This window comes from Macrotis lagotis, chromosome 2, assembly GCF_037893015.1.
Source record: "Macrotis lagotis isolate mMagLag1 chromosome 2, bilby.v1.9.chrom.fasta, whole genome shotgun sequence".
NCBI classification, from domain to species: domain Eukaryota; kingdom Metazoa; phylum Chordata; class Mammalia; order Peramelemorphia; family Peramelidae; genus Macrotis; species Macrotis lagotis.
The window spans coordinates 244,035,199-244,048,617 of record NC_133659.1 but is presented as its reverse complement, the minus strand read 5'-3'; the positions used below and the strand labels follow the sequence as shown (position 1 = coordinate 244,048,617).

The 13,419-nt window shown below is 35.8% G+C and overlaps 2 protein-coding genes across 2 annotated transcripts in view; both read left to right on the top strand.

Moving 5' to 3' along the window:
- Positions 1-13,419, top strand: part of LOC141514624 (uncharacterized) — a 115,717-nt gene that overhangs the window by 35,607 nt on the left and 66,691 nt on the right. The gene's annotated exons all lie outside the window — the stretch shown is intronic.
- Positions 3,987-7,806, top strand: LOC141514621 (SCAN domain-containing protein 3-like). The gene has a single exon (XM_074225590.1). It carries the CDS (start codon positions 4,223-4,225, stop codon positions 5,669-5,671), a length of 1,449 nt encoding a protein of 482 aa, XP_074081691.1. The 5' UTR covers positions 3,987-4,222; the 3' UTR covers positions 5,672-7,806.

The window sequence follows — 13,419 nt, the reverse complement described above, 5'->3', positions numbered from 1 at the left end:
CTGATATCTTAAACATATAATCTGCAATAATTCTGAGATAGCTGAGAACTGATTATTTTACGATCATTTTGATTATTTTTTCCCCCTCAATGGATCTGCTTCCGTTTCCTCTAATTGAAGCTTCCCTATGACTCTTCTTTGGACTTCATCTTGCTTTGTGAGAAATTCCTTTAGTTCATTTCTATCTGCATGGAAGATTTTAGTATCTTTTCCAGACTTGAAGATTTACCATGCACTCCTTCAGGAGAATTGGCAAAATTTTAAGTTACAGCTGTATAGAGATCCCTGGAGGCCCCATCAAAATGAACACATAATCTGTTCCAAGAAATACTTATTTCATTTATTATGATAAGGAAAAATAATAATCATTGCCATTTTTCATTTGTAAAGAGCATAGTAATAATTTTGAAATTGAAAGCATATTTACATCTAAGCTGTTTCCTGTTAAATCAGTCATTTCTCTATTCATGATAAAACATTCCCTTGTTGTGACCCCATTTGGGGTTTTCTTGACAAAGATACTGGAGTAGTTTGCCATTTCCTTCTCTTAAATCATTTTACAGATGAGGAACAGAGACAAAAAGTGACTTGCCTAGGGTGAGTTTTTGAGGTCAGAGCTGAATTCACAAAAGAGTCTTCCTGACTCCAAGTCTGGCACTCTATCCACTTCACCACTTAGCTGCCTGCAAAACACTCCCTATCCTGTGGTTATTTCATTCTTTAGTCTGGTCTTTAGTCTGGGTAAAAACCCTTTGAAATTCTGAACAGATTGTTCACATGTATATTTTCTCCTATAGCAAAGCAAGGCACTATTCCTTTACAAAAACTTTTTTTTTTTAACTAATAGGTTACATTTTTCACCCTCTTAGAGCCTACCAACTTGATTATTGAGAATATCACTCAAGCAAATGAGGTGGCAACTAAAGTCCCCCCCAAAAAAAGAAAATGAAATATATCTCCTCCCTCATAGTACAGAGGCAGAGAATTATTGAGATGAAATATTTTATATATTATCAAACATGGTCTTTGTTTTGGAATTTTTACTTATCAGTTTTTTTTATCAAGAGGGAGGATTCAATCTGAAGAGGAGATAGAAAATGCCTGCCTGACAGACAAAAGGCACTAATAATTTTTTTTAAGGAAAAGGTGGCCTTATATGAATTCTTTATTATTTTTCAGTTCAGTGATTGTGAATTTTTTATTCATTTATTTATGTTACTGATTTTTATTTGCAAGTAAGTATAAAAAGTAGGTACCACATGGTTTTAGCTAATAAAGTTCATCTCAATTTAGCCACTTCCATTTTTACTTTGTCTATGATAATGATCAAATTACAATTCTCAGATAAGAAGGACTCATGTAGCTGGGTCTATAAGCTGCCATTTTCATTTACTTTATGCCTCACAGTACCAAAAAGTCATACATCCCTTTCTTTTCTATTATATATTAGTCTGTTATTCTCTTGTCATGTTCTCCACTACCCTTGAGGATTTATTGAAAACTGTTTTCTAAGGGATATTTCTTGGGGTCTCTTCTGAGCTTTTAATCCCATTTACTATAGAAATTCCATCATAAGCCCAAGTGTGCCTAATTATCTTTAGATCCCATCAGGTGTTCATGGACAGGAAGTGATCTTGGAGGAATTAGTGCCTCTGGAAGAAGGCCAGAAATCTTCAGGTACCCAGCTCCAACCCATGGAGGCCAATCTGGAATGTGAAGCTCCAGAGCCAAATACCTTGCAAGGCAATGGTGAGGAATGGGATTTCTTCTAGGGAAAAGAATGAAAGTTGGTTGGGGAAAATGCTCAGTGAGAGAATGTCAGACATCCATTCCTTCTATTTTTCTATTTCTTCTAGAAATAATGATAATGTTAGCAAAAGAATTAAGCAAATCAAATGGTAGACCAACAGGAGACAGATAAAGATTTTATGACTGTTAATTTATATATTCATCTGTATTATGGGTAATCCACCTGTGAATCTAGAACCAAGGTTCTCAAAGTGAGATAGTTTCAAAGGTCTAACATAATACTTGGATTTCTTAATTTCCAATTCAGTAAATATTGATAGATAAAACCCATATAAACAAAAGCTTTGTGGTAGAGAGAGATTCTCAATTTTTAAGAGTATAAAAAGGTTCTGAGGACAAAACGTTTGAAAACCATTGGACTAGAGTATATGCATCCTAATCAATAACCAATAAGCTTTTGCCCTTCTAGGCACTGCTAAAATGATGAGCCAGCCAATTTAAAATTATGGCAGATTAATTTCCTTAACTAACTCAATAACCTATCTTATCTTTAATTATGACAAATTCTATACATCTGAGTACAGAAAAGAATCTTTTGATCAATAATCTTCTTAGTCATTTATTTCTTATTTGGGTATAAAAATTTGTGATAAAGAAAACATCTTTTCTTTTCCTTGTCACTTATCTTAACTACTTATTCTTCTGTTTAAACTTTATTCTTTGATACTGGTTCCATTGATTTCTGAATCCATTTATTTCCAGCTTTCTTTTGATTCTCAACTGGTATCTCTTCATTCATTCTTTCCCAATCCCTTCATTATCTATGTTCATACTTTTATAGTAGTGCTCATCATCCAGTTTAGGTACTTGTCACTAACATAGTTTTTTATATACATCAGTTCCTTTATTGAATCATCAAAAAGCATTTATTAAGCAACTGATTTTCATGTTACTGTGCTAAACATTTTATAAAGCTATACAGTCACAAAGCATTAGCATTTAAACTGTTACACAATTATGTAATCTTTTAGACAATGTCAGCTTATACAATATAATATACAGACAATAAATTACAATAAAATTTATCACATAGTAGTTCAGTATTGCCAAACATGTATTTAAACTGCAATTTAAGTGTAGAACTTGATATCAGTATTATTGTCTCTATTTTGAAGTCAATAAATCAATTGTGTTTGAACAGCAGTATTCCAACACTGTGCTAAGTCCTATGAGGCATATTAAATAAGATCTCCCAAGATTCTCCCAAGAATCTTGCACTGTTATTGGGGAGTCAACTTACAAATATTGAACCATTATAGAAAACAAAACCTATGTGATAAAGGTACTGCATAAGAATTCAGAGAAGACAGACCTCTGTTATTGGAGTCTTCAAGAGAAGGCTTCTCAGAAGAATCAAACCTCCTGCATTACAGTTGACTATTAATTTATGAACATTGGACCAGAGGCTCAGTAAAAAATTTAACTTTAGAAGGGCCTAGCATATAAAATAATAGTAATTATATTATTTTTTAAAAATTGAGATAAATATTAGCCAACTCTTTTCAGCTATAAGCAGAGTGATCCATGTCTCTTCGTTAAAAAATTTTTTCCCAAGGGACTTTTACTTGACAATGCATTATATGTTTAACTTTAATTTCTCTACATACTTGACAGAAATAAGCCTAATGAGCCATAATTAAAACCTTCCACTAGTTTTTTCTGACTTCCCATACTCCTCCCCTTAGTTCATTATTAATAATTTGGGTCTTTACGAATAAAGTTATAGAACTAAGATATAAAAATTGTGGCATTGACTCCAAATGTGGGCAGAACAGTCATCTTCCCTGTCTCAAATCCGAAATAATGATTAATTTTTGGATATTAACTAGAGGACATTAATTACATATCCAACCTTTTCTGGCCAGAGACTTTTCCCTATAGAGTAATTAATGTTAATAATAATGTTAACAATCTTCCCATTTCATATAGAAGTTTTGTTTAAAACTAGTCCATGATACTTCCCTGGAATATCTCCCCCCAACCCCCCACCTTTATCATCACTCTCTAATATCAGTTCTCCCTTAGGAGCAAAAAGCCACAGGAACCAGACTAATTTCAGGTAAACTGGATCATTATCATAGCTCTCCTGAGTATCTCTCAGTTCCATGTCCATAAGATGGGGGGATTGAAGGGACTTAAAGTCCCTTCAAATTCTATCATTCTTTGATTCTTTTCCCTTCAAATTCTATCATTCTTTGATTCTTTTCCTACTTTAATCTTCCTTTCATTCACTGTTCATATTTTCAGGTGGGCCTTCTTGAGCTAAGGTTTTTGTAATTCCCCTTTATCCCCTTTAACCCCTACCTCCCAACAGGCTCTAAGGGCTACTTAGGCAGTATTTACTTTCCTTATTACACACCTCAAAGTTCTAAATGGTTGCTTTTTGTTTTTAGGATCATTTTTGTGGTTCTCCATGATGTCTCAAAATGCAGAAGATGAGAATATTGGTAGTTCAAATGGAAATCAAGTGGAAATACAGCCAAAAATCATGAGAGAAAAGTTTCTTAGAGATCTCACAAATCTATTGAAAAGCAAAAGTAATAACACAAAGATATTTTCTAAAGAGAAATATTATCAACTCATAAAGGAAGTAAAAGAAGCTAAAGCAAAGGCAAAAAAGGAATCTGTTGATTATCGACGTTTGGCCAGATTTGATGTTATCCTTGTACAAGGAAATGAGAAACTGATTGAGGCTATTAATGGAGAAACAAACAAAATACGATATTACTTACACAATGAAGACTTATTTGACATCTTGCATGATACACATCTCAGTATTGGACATGGTGGCCGTACCCGCATGGAAAAAGAGTTACAATCAAAATACAAGAATATCACAAAAGAGGTTATAATGTTATACTTAACTCTTTGTAAGCCTTGTCAACAAAAGAATTCAAAACCACCAAAAAACTATATTGTGTCTAAACCCATAAAGGAAGTTAATTCAAGATGCCAAGTCGAACTCATTGACATGCAGTTAAATCCCGATGGGGAATATAAATTTATTATGAGTTATCAGGATCACCAAACAAAGTTAAGTTTTTTACGGCCATTAAAATCAATAAGATCTGAGGAAGTGGCGCATTCTTTGTTAGATATTTTCACAATTATTGGAGCACCTAGTGTTTTACAGTCTAAACATGGAAGAGATTTTTCAAGCCAGATTGTCAATGAACTTAGCATGATGTGGTCAAAACTGAAAATTGTCCATGGAAAACCTCGGCCCTGTCAGGGCCATAGTTCTGTGGTACAACCTAAGGAGGACATCCAGAGTATGATAATTTCCTGGATGCAAAAGAATAACTCCCTGCACTGGTCTGAAGGTCTTTGGTTCATTCAGATGATGAAAAATCAACCCTTCCACAGAAGCATGCAGCATACTCAGTGTGAAGTTGTTGGTCTGTCTACTTGTAACTTAGGTGAAGACCTTGTCCATCTAAACACAGAGGGTCATCTAGAACAATCTGAAAAAAAAGCAGAAAATAGTTTGAAAGTTAATGAAGCTGGAACTGACAATAGTGATGTGGAAGGAAACCTTGACTTACCAGCTCCTAAAGTAGCTGAACTCACTTCTCAGGACAGCTTAAATTTTTCATCCTGTGTGGTTTGTGAAAAAGAATGGACTGGTACTCGTTGTATACTGTGTGGTAGGGATGTCCATGCAATCTGTGGCATATCCTCTTGGGATGAGGTGGAGAGATGTAGCCCAAAAGTCACATGCAGTTTTTGCTGTAGGACTCAAACAATGAAAAGGAAACATATCAAGACCCATGGGAGTTTGCCTCCCCAAGCTTCCAAAATGCTGAAACAAGCAGAGTCCCAGTTTTCCCCAGAAAAAGTAGGAGATTTGGTGAGAGTTTGAAAATCTAATATAGGTTGAGGCTGGTGGAAACCTAGAAGCATTTTAACTGTGATCTTTATGAGTGGTAAGTTGCACTAGTCTGACCTGGACTATGCTTGACTGGAACAAAGTTCTTGGAAATTACCTCCAATGTAAAGTCAATGTTTGCATAGAAAAACTAATGATTTTGAATGGTGTTTCTAAAGAAGAAAGTTAGGGGTTATAATTTTCAATCACATTGGCCTAGCATTGTGGATTTTAGATCTGTGGTTCCTTTTTGATGTAAATCACTGGAAGAGCTTAGAAACAAGGATCCAAAGATGAGTGTAAGGTGTGTGTATGTCTGTGCGCATATCTTTTTGTAATGGAGGGATGAAAGTGAGATTGGGAACGATTTTACGTGAAGTAAGGGAATGAGGGTGAATCCAGTAGGGAAGTCAGGTAAGAGAAAGTATTGACTTGTGGTGGGAAATAGGAGTATAGAGAGGACAGGTTGATTTATTTAGGCTAGAGTTTCATTCAGCAAGGACTTAACATTTCAGATTTATATTCCAATCTTAAATTTAGACAGAGGAGAGTTAAAGTCAAACAATGACTTTGAGATTAAGCAAGGGGGATGTTCTCAGGTCAGGGTTTTTTACCTAGAAAGGTAAACTTGTGCTAAATTGGGGAAAGGTCTGAAATTCAGGCAGGAGGGTCTTTTGGGTGGAAACTGTGATCATCTAGGAATAGTACATTTAGCAGGTGGATACAGGTTAAGTAGGGGATTTGGGAGGTGGGTCAAGGAGTTTTAATTGGGGAGTAAGAATATGAGGTGGACACTTTGAAGCAAATCAGGATGAGTGACTGTGGTAGTTAAATGAATTTGAGCACAGTGTTTCAGGTCATGTATTTGGGCCAAGGTAATGAGTTGAAAGCAGGAAAGTATTTTTTATATTGCATCCCTGCCATTCTGATTGGCTACAGCCTTTGTTATTTTTTGGAAAAGATAATAAAGTGGCACACACAGATTAGTGAATGAGTAGAATGTCAGGTCAGGCATTGGAGGTCCTGTGGGGGAGTGAGGATTTAGGTGTTTGAGAGAGTTGGGTATATCTACAATATGGAATATGCTAAAATCATTATTGAAAATAAGATTCTGCAATGTGAGGCTGAAAGGTGCCTAGGTAAAATTAATGATTTTTTTATTTTTCAAAATACCATTTTTTAAAATAGAAATGTGAAAAGTGACAATGGCCTGGATTTCCAAAAGATGAACTGGGAGGGAAGAGATTTTTCTAACCCAGCTCTGCAACCACAGTTGTGTTATAGCTGTATTTTGATTTTATTTAAAACCTTATAGCCTTTACAGAATTCTGTTTGGGGGGATTTAAGGTACCTTTCTTCCTATTCTTTACTTTGACATCTCTTTCCTTTAACTGTTCATAATCTAGAACTGAAGTCTGTTTTTTTAACCTGTTGTATTTATTGAATAAAGGTTTAAAATTTTTTAAGTGTGGAGATTAAGATGTGTTTCCAAAGATATAAGTACCTATATGTTCAACAGAGTGTCAGCTTGGCAGACAGAGAACATTTTCTTGCTTGGGGCAAATCACTTAATCTCTTTGGGATCCAGTTTCTTCATTATTAAATTGAGAAATTGGACTAAACGATTGACTAAAGTTACTTTTAACACTATTGTTCCAATTTTTTTATTGCTGTTTTTCTGTGGGTCTTTGATAGAAAAAATCTTACTTTCTCCTTTATTTCTCTTAATTCTTTCTAGTAACTGCTAAGTGAAGTCCACAATGATAGAATATGTATCTACTATGTGCCAGACTTTGATGACAGAGGAAAAAAAAAAGAAAGGACCAGATGAATGTAATGAATTGAGAAAGGGTGGTAGCATTAAAGGTCAGAAAAAAAAAGCTTTCTGTAAAGGGTCATGTGTTAGCTAGGATTTGAAGAAAGTCCAAGACTAGATGAAGATATATAACATGGCATATTTGGGAGATAGCCAGTCAAAATGCCTGTTCAAGAGATAGGAATGTCTTTTTGAGAAGGGGGTTACATCCAAGAGATGTTAGTAAGGAATAGGACTTGGGAAAAGATTGGATATGGGAGGTTGAACATATAATCTAATGCTCAGTTTTTATATGTTTAGCCAAGATTTTCGACTTCCCAAAAGGCAATTGATACTGCCTTATGAAAAAACTTAGAAGTTCCATTTCTTGTTCATAACTATTTTATTTGTCTCATTTATTTGTTATTAACAGAAGGACCTTGGTCTCATTCACTTGCCTCCAAATAGTTGTCTTTAGCATTCAATATAAGAACCTTGGTTAAGAATGTGTAGTAAGTGATTTTTCTTTTCTTCCCCCTTAGTTCCCTAGCCTTTGCCATTTTCCTTAATTTTAAGGAAAACTGTTACCTAGTGTTCTAGAGCAACTGAGGAATCAGGGAGAATATTATCAGTCAATCAAAACATACTGTCTAGGGTTTGAGACCTAAAAGTCTTGCCTAAAATCAGGAAAACTTGAGTTCAGATTTGACCTCAGACATTAGTTGTATGAACCTAGGCAAGTCACAACCTCTTTTTGCTTCAGTTTCCTCATCTATAAAATGAGGATAATAAGAGCACTACAGGATTTTAAAAGAATCACATGAAATAAGTATTAAGTGCTTAGTACAGTGCCTAGCATGTAGTATTATATAAACATCATCATTATGTTCATTATTTTATAAGTACTACCTAGGTGTCAGATTGGGACTTCCTAAATATAAAAATCCCACCTCTATTTAAGGAAAAAACATGAACACATAATAAATACAAAACCATTTGCAGAACAAGGATTTATTAAGCATCTACTATTTCTTAGGAGCTTTATAAAGGTTTCCTTTGATCTGGAAAGAGAAAAGGATTAACAGCTAGGTGGCCTTGTGTTGGAGTTGGTACTCGATCCAAGCTTTGTAAGAATCAAGGGTCCTAAGACATAGAAGGGAGAAGGGCAGTACATTTTAGGCACAGTGGAGATGGAATATTGTACATGAAGGTCAGAGTATGGGAAGGGAAGTCATTGTTAACCAATCTGAAAATGGAGTCTAGAGCCAGTTGGTGAATGACTTTAAATGCCAGACAGAATTTGTATTTTGCCATAGAGCAAGAAGTTACTGAAGTTTTCTGAAAGGTGTAGTGAGATGGCCAGATCTCTGCTTTATTTAAGACTATTCTCTTTCATAGCTGTGCAGGGGATGAATGAGCATGGAGAGACTTGAGTCAGAGAGATCAAGTAGAAGTCTACTTTACATTAGTCTAATGAAAAGATGGAGTCCCTAAGCCTTCAAAATGGTCTCAGTGTGTTATTTTCCCACAGGTACTTGCAGGTAGCATTTGAATTTTTAAAGAAGCTCATGAAGAAATCTAATTATAGTCCATATGCTATCCTTGAGGAAATATTTTGAGAGATGGCCTTTCTATACCCTCATAGAAGAGTATTTAAACCACTAATTTCTCTATCTACAAATAGTTTTGGTCAAACAATATAGATTTTTCTTTTCTCTTCTAGACACTCTGCTTTCTCTTTCTACATTCTGAATTCCTAAATCTGGCTTCTATTTTCAGTGATAATTGTAGATTTCCTACCACTGAAATTCTAACTTCCTTTCCTCTCTGCATATTTTGGGGGGGGGGCGGGATCTAATTTTATTTTGGATTAATTTTAAGCAATACATACAATTCTAGGGGTGGCTAGATGGCATAGTGGATAAAGCACCGGCCTTGGAGTCAGGAGTACCTGGGTTCAAATCCGGTCTCAGACACTTAATAATTACCTAGCTGTGTGGCCTTGGGCAAGCCACTTAACTCCATTTGCCTTGCAAAAAAAAAAAACAACCTAAAAAATACATAAAATTCTTACGCATAAACATCATATATGTATGTATATATGTGACTGTGCAAGAGAATATATATGCTAATGTCTAAGTGTCTCTGAATGTCACTATATTTGTATATCTGATTACAGATCTATACATTCATTCAACAAATTTTTTTGAATACTTATCGTGTGCTAGGTGCTATCAGAGAATTCAGAAATGTATGTCATGGAATTGAGAAAAATCTCAATGAACCAGATATCCAAGTAGTGAGACATGTATAAAATAGAAAGGTATCATGGTATAGTGGAAAATTCCATGGATTTGGAGTCAAATGACCAGGGTCCAAATCCTGGCTCTGCCACTTGCTACCTGTTTGTGACTTCAGGGAAGTCATTTATTCTCGTTTGCCCTACTTTTTCTGTCTATAAAATGGGGAGGTTGGAATGGATGATTTCTAAACTTCATTCCATCTCTGAATTTATGATCAGGTATCATATGAATAGACAAAAAAAAAGAATGTGCTATAGGATTCTAGAGAAAGAACTGACTAATTTGATCATGAAAGATTTCATTAAGGGAATGGATTTTGCAGGACAGAAAAGATTTCAACAAATAGGATGTAGGAGCACCCCAATTTGAGGAAATGGGATTTTTACGTTCTAGAAGTAGAAAATGCATATTGAATTTGGGACAGTGAGTAGTCCAGAATGGAGCGTAAGGATTTTGCAAAGGAGCAAGGGAAGAATGTAGAACACCACTAATGACATAGTGGATAGGGTATCAGACCTGGAGTCAGGAAGACTCATTTTCCTAAGCTCAAATCTGACCTCAGACATTTGTTAGCTATGTGAGCAAGTCACTTAATCCTGTTTGCCTCAGCTTCCTCAAATGTAAAGTAATAAAAAATAAATAATGATTGTTCTTCATTTTGAAGAAGACCACATCAGGGAAGTGATGCCATGACAAGCATGTGAATTGGATTTGATGAGGGGGTGCTGTGCTAAGTCATCATTCTCATTTTCTCCTCCAGAGCCATGTGAGTCCAGTGGCCAGACTTGAATCAGGATAACTGGAGACAGCCCTGGATGCGAGGTAATCAGGGTTAAGTGACTTGCCCAAGGCCACACAATTAAGTGACAAGTGTCTGAGGTCATATTCAAATCCTGTCCTCTTAACTCCAAGGCTAGTGTTCTATCCACTGTACCACCTAGCTGCCCCATCTGTAAAATAAGCTAGAGAAGGAAATGGCAAATGTCAAACCCAGAAAATAAATTACCAAAGAGTCACAGAGATTGTGTAATGACTGTTAACTCTGAAAATACTAAAAAAAACTCAAAGAAGTTATACATCAACTTCCAAAAAAAAGTTATAAAGCAAACCCAGAAACTGAGGCTTATGGATCCTGAGTTCACTCTCCCACCTCCTATGCTATTTGTAGCAAGGCGATACTAGCAGACCCAAGGACACAACACAGATTCACATCAAAACTTACCCTCTTTTAGTGCTATGAAGACTCCAGGCTGTGGAAGTTTGTTTGGGGCTCAGGAATCAGCTTTGCCATTTCCCTTCAGGAACTATAGTTTGTAGGAACCTGTGGAAACATGGAAACATCAGTGCTGCAGAGTTCTGAATCGCCAGTGCTGAGGACAGGCTCTGAACTTCCAGGGTAAGACCAGAGAACTGAGGAACACAAGGAGTGAACAAGATCAGCAGGACAGACACTATGCATATGGGGCAGGGGGTGGGGCTGTGCAATACTCCACCAAGCCTGAGGGAAGAGCACAATCCATTTGGGGCCAGTTCTGATTTTCCAAATGTCAGCTTGGGGTAGAGACCCAAATAGATGAACTGTGAATTGACTGAGGAGCCTGAGATACTTATTGCCAAGGAAACCACAATTAGAGGGGAGGAAACAAGAAGTGGATGTGGGGGCAGGGGGCAGCTAGGTGGCACAGTGGATAGAGTACTGGCCAGACCTGAGTTCAAATTTGATCTGGAACACTGAATCTGGAACACTGAATAATTATCTAACTGTGTGACCTTGGGCACCCCATTACCTTGCAAAAACTAAAAACCAAACAAACAAAAAAATATGTCTGTGTGTGTGTGTGTGTGTGTGTGTGTGTGTGTGTGTGTGTGTGAAGAATAAAAAGAGATGGGGATTGAAAGTACCCAAAACCTTGAACATAAACAGATATATCAATAGGTAAAACAATAGCAACAAGGAAATATGGCCTCCAGAGTTTGAGTTCAAACCTCTATGAATAAATACTGCAAAATAAAGAAAAATGATCCAGCACTTGATTAGATAGAGATGCCTGCAGAATTTGATAAGAGAATGGAAAGGGCCTGATGATCCCAGCCTCAAATTGGAGAGGGAAATGTGATCTGTTGTGGGAAAATAAAATTATGGTCCCAAACCTAGAATAAGATGCAGAGGTATAACAATAAGAGGAAACTTATAGAATATCTCAGGGTTCATTGGATTTGTCCAGGTTCTGCTCTTTGTATCAATCAATAGGTACTTATTGTCTATTATTATGTGCCCATTACTGGGCCAGTGGATGCAGTGTTCTAAAATATGGCACCTACAAGGAGTTTATAAACTAGTCAAGCTGTTGTTTTTGAATTGTTTCAATCATGTCCAATTCTTCATGAACTTGATTTGGGTGTGGGGAAGGTTCTTGGCAAAGATACTATCATTTCCTTCTCCAGCTAATTTTACATGAGGAAACTGAGGCAAACAGTTAAGTGACTGGTCCAGGGTCAAACAGCCAGCATCAGATTTGAACTCAAGAAGATGAGTCTCCCTGATTCCAAGCCAACTAGTTGCCTGTAATCTAGTCTGGACCACAGAGGTAAACATATGGAACAACTAAAGAGGTCATATTAGCCAATCTGATAGGTGTGGAGCAGTATTTCAGAATTGTTTTTAGAGCATTTTTCCATGTGACTATAGATAGCTTTGATTTCATTGTCTGAAAACTGCCTTTTCATATTCTTTGACCATTTATCAATTGAGGAATGACTTGTATTCTTATAAATTTGACTCAGTTCTCTATGTATTTGAGAAATGAGGCTTTTTTTCAATATTTGCTGTAAATTTTCCCATTTTCTAATTTCCTTCTAATTTTAATTGTATTGGTTTTGTTTGTGCAAAAACTTCATTTTATATAATCAAAATTATCCATTTTATATTTTATAATGCTCTCTAAAACTTATTTGGTACTAAATTCTTCCCATATCCATAGATCTGACAGGTAAACTATTCCATGCTCTCTTAATTTGCTTATGATATCAAATTTTATGTGTAAATCTTGTACATATTTTGACCTTATCTTGGTCTACAGTGAGATGTTGATCTATATCTAGTTTTTGCTATACTGTTTTCCAGTTTTCCCAGCAGTTTTTATATAAATATTTTGTTTTCAATCATATACAATAGTAGTTTCTATCATTTTTTGTAAGTTTTTGAATTTTACAATTTCCCCCCTCTTCCCTCTCCCTCCCCCACAAAAGGCAATCTGATAATCTTTACATTGTTTCCATGCTATGCATTGATCAATATTGAAAGTATTGAGAGAAAAAATATATCCCCGAGGAAGAAATAAAATATTAGAGATAGCAAAATTATGTAGTACATTAAGACAACTTTTTTAAAAAATTGAAGGTATTAATCTTTGGTCTTTGTTTAAACTCCACAGATGGATACAGATGATATTCTCAGTTGAAGATACCCTAAAATTGTCCCTGATTATTGGGCTGATGGAATGAGCAAGTCTATTAAGGTTGATTATCACCCCCATGTTGCTGTTAGGGTGTTCTTCTGGTTCTGCTCATCTCACTCAGCATCAATTCATGCAAGTTTTTCCAAGCTTCTCTGAAATTCCATCCTTCTGGTTTCTAATAGAACA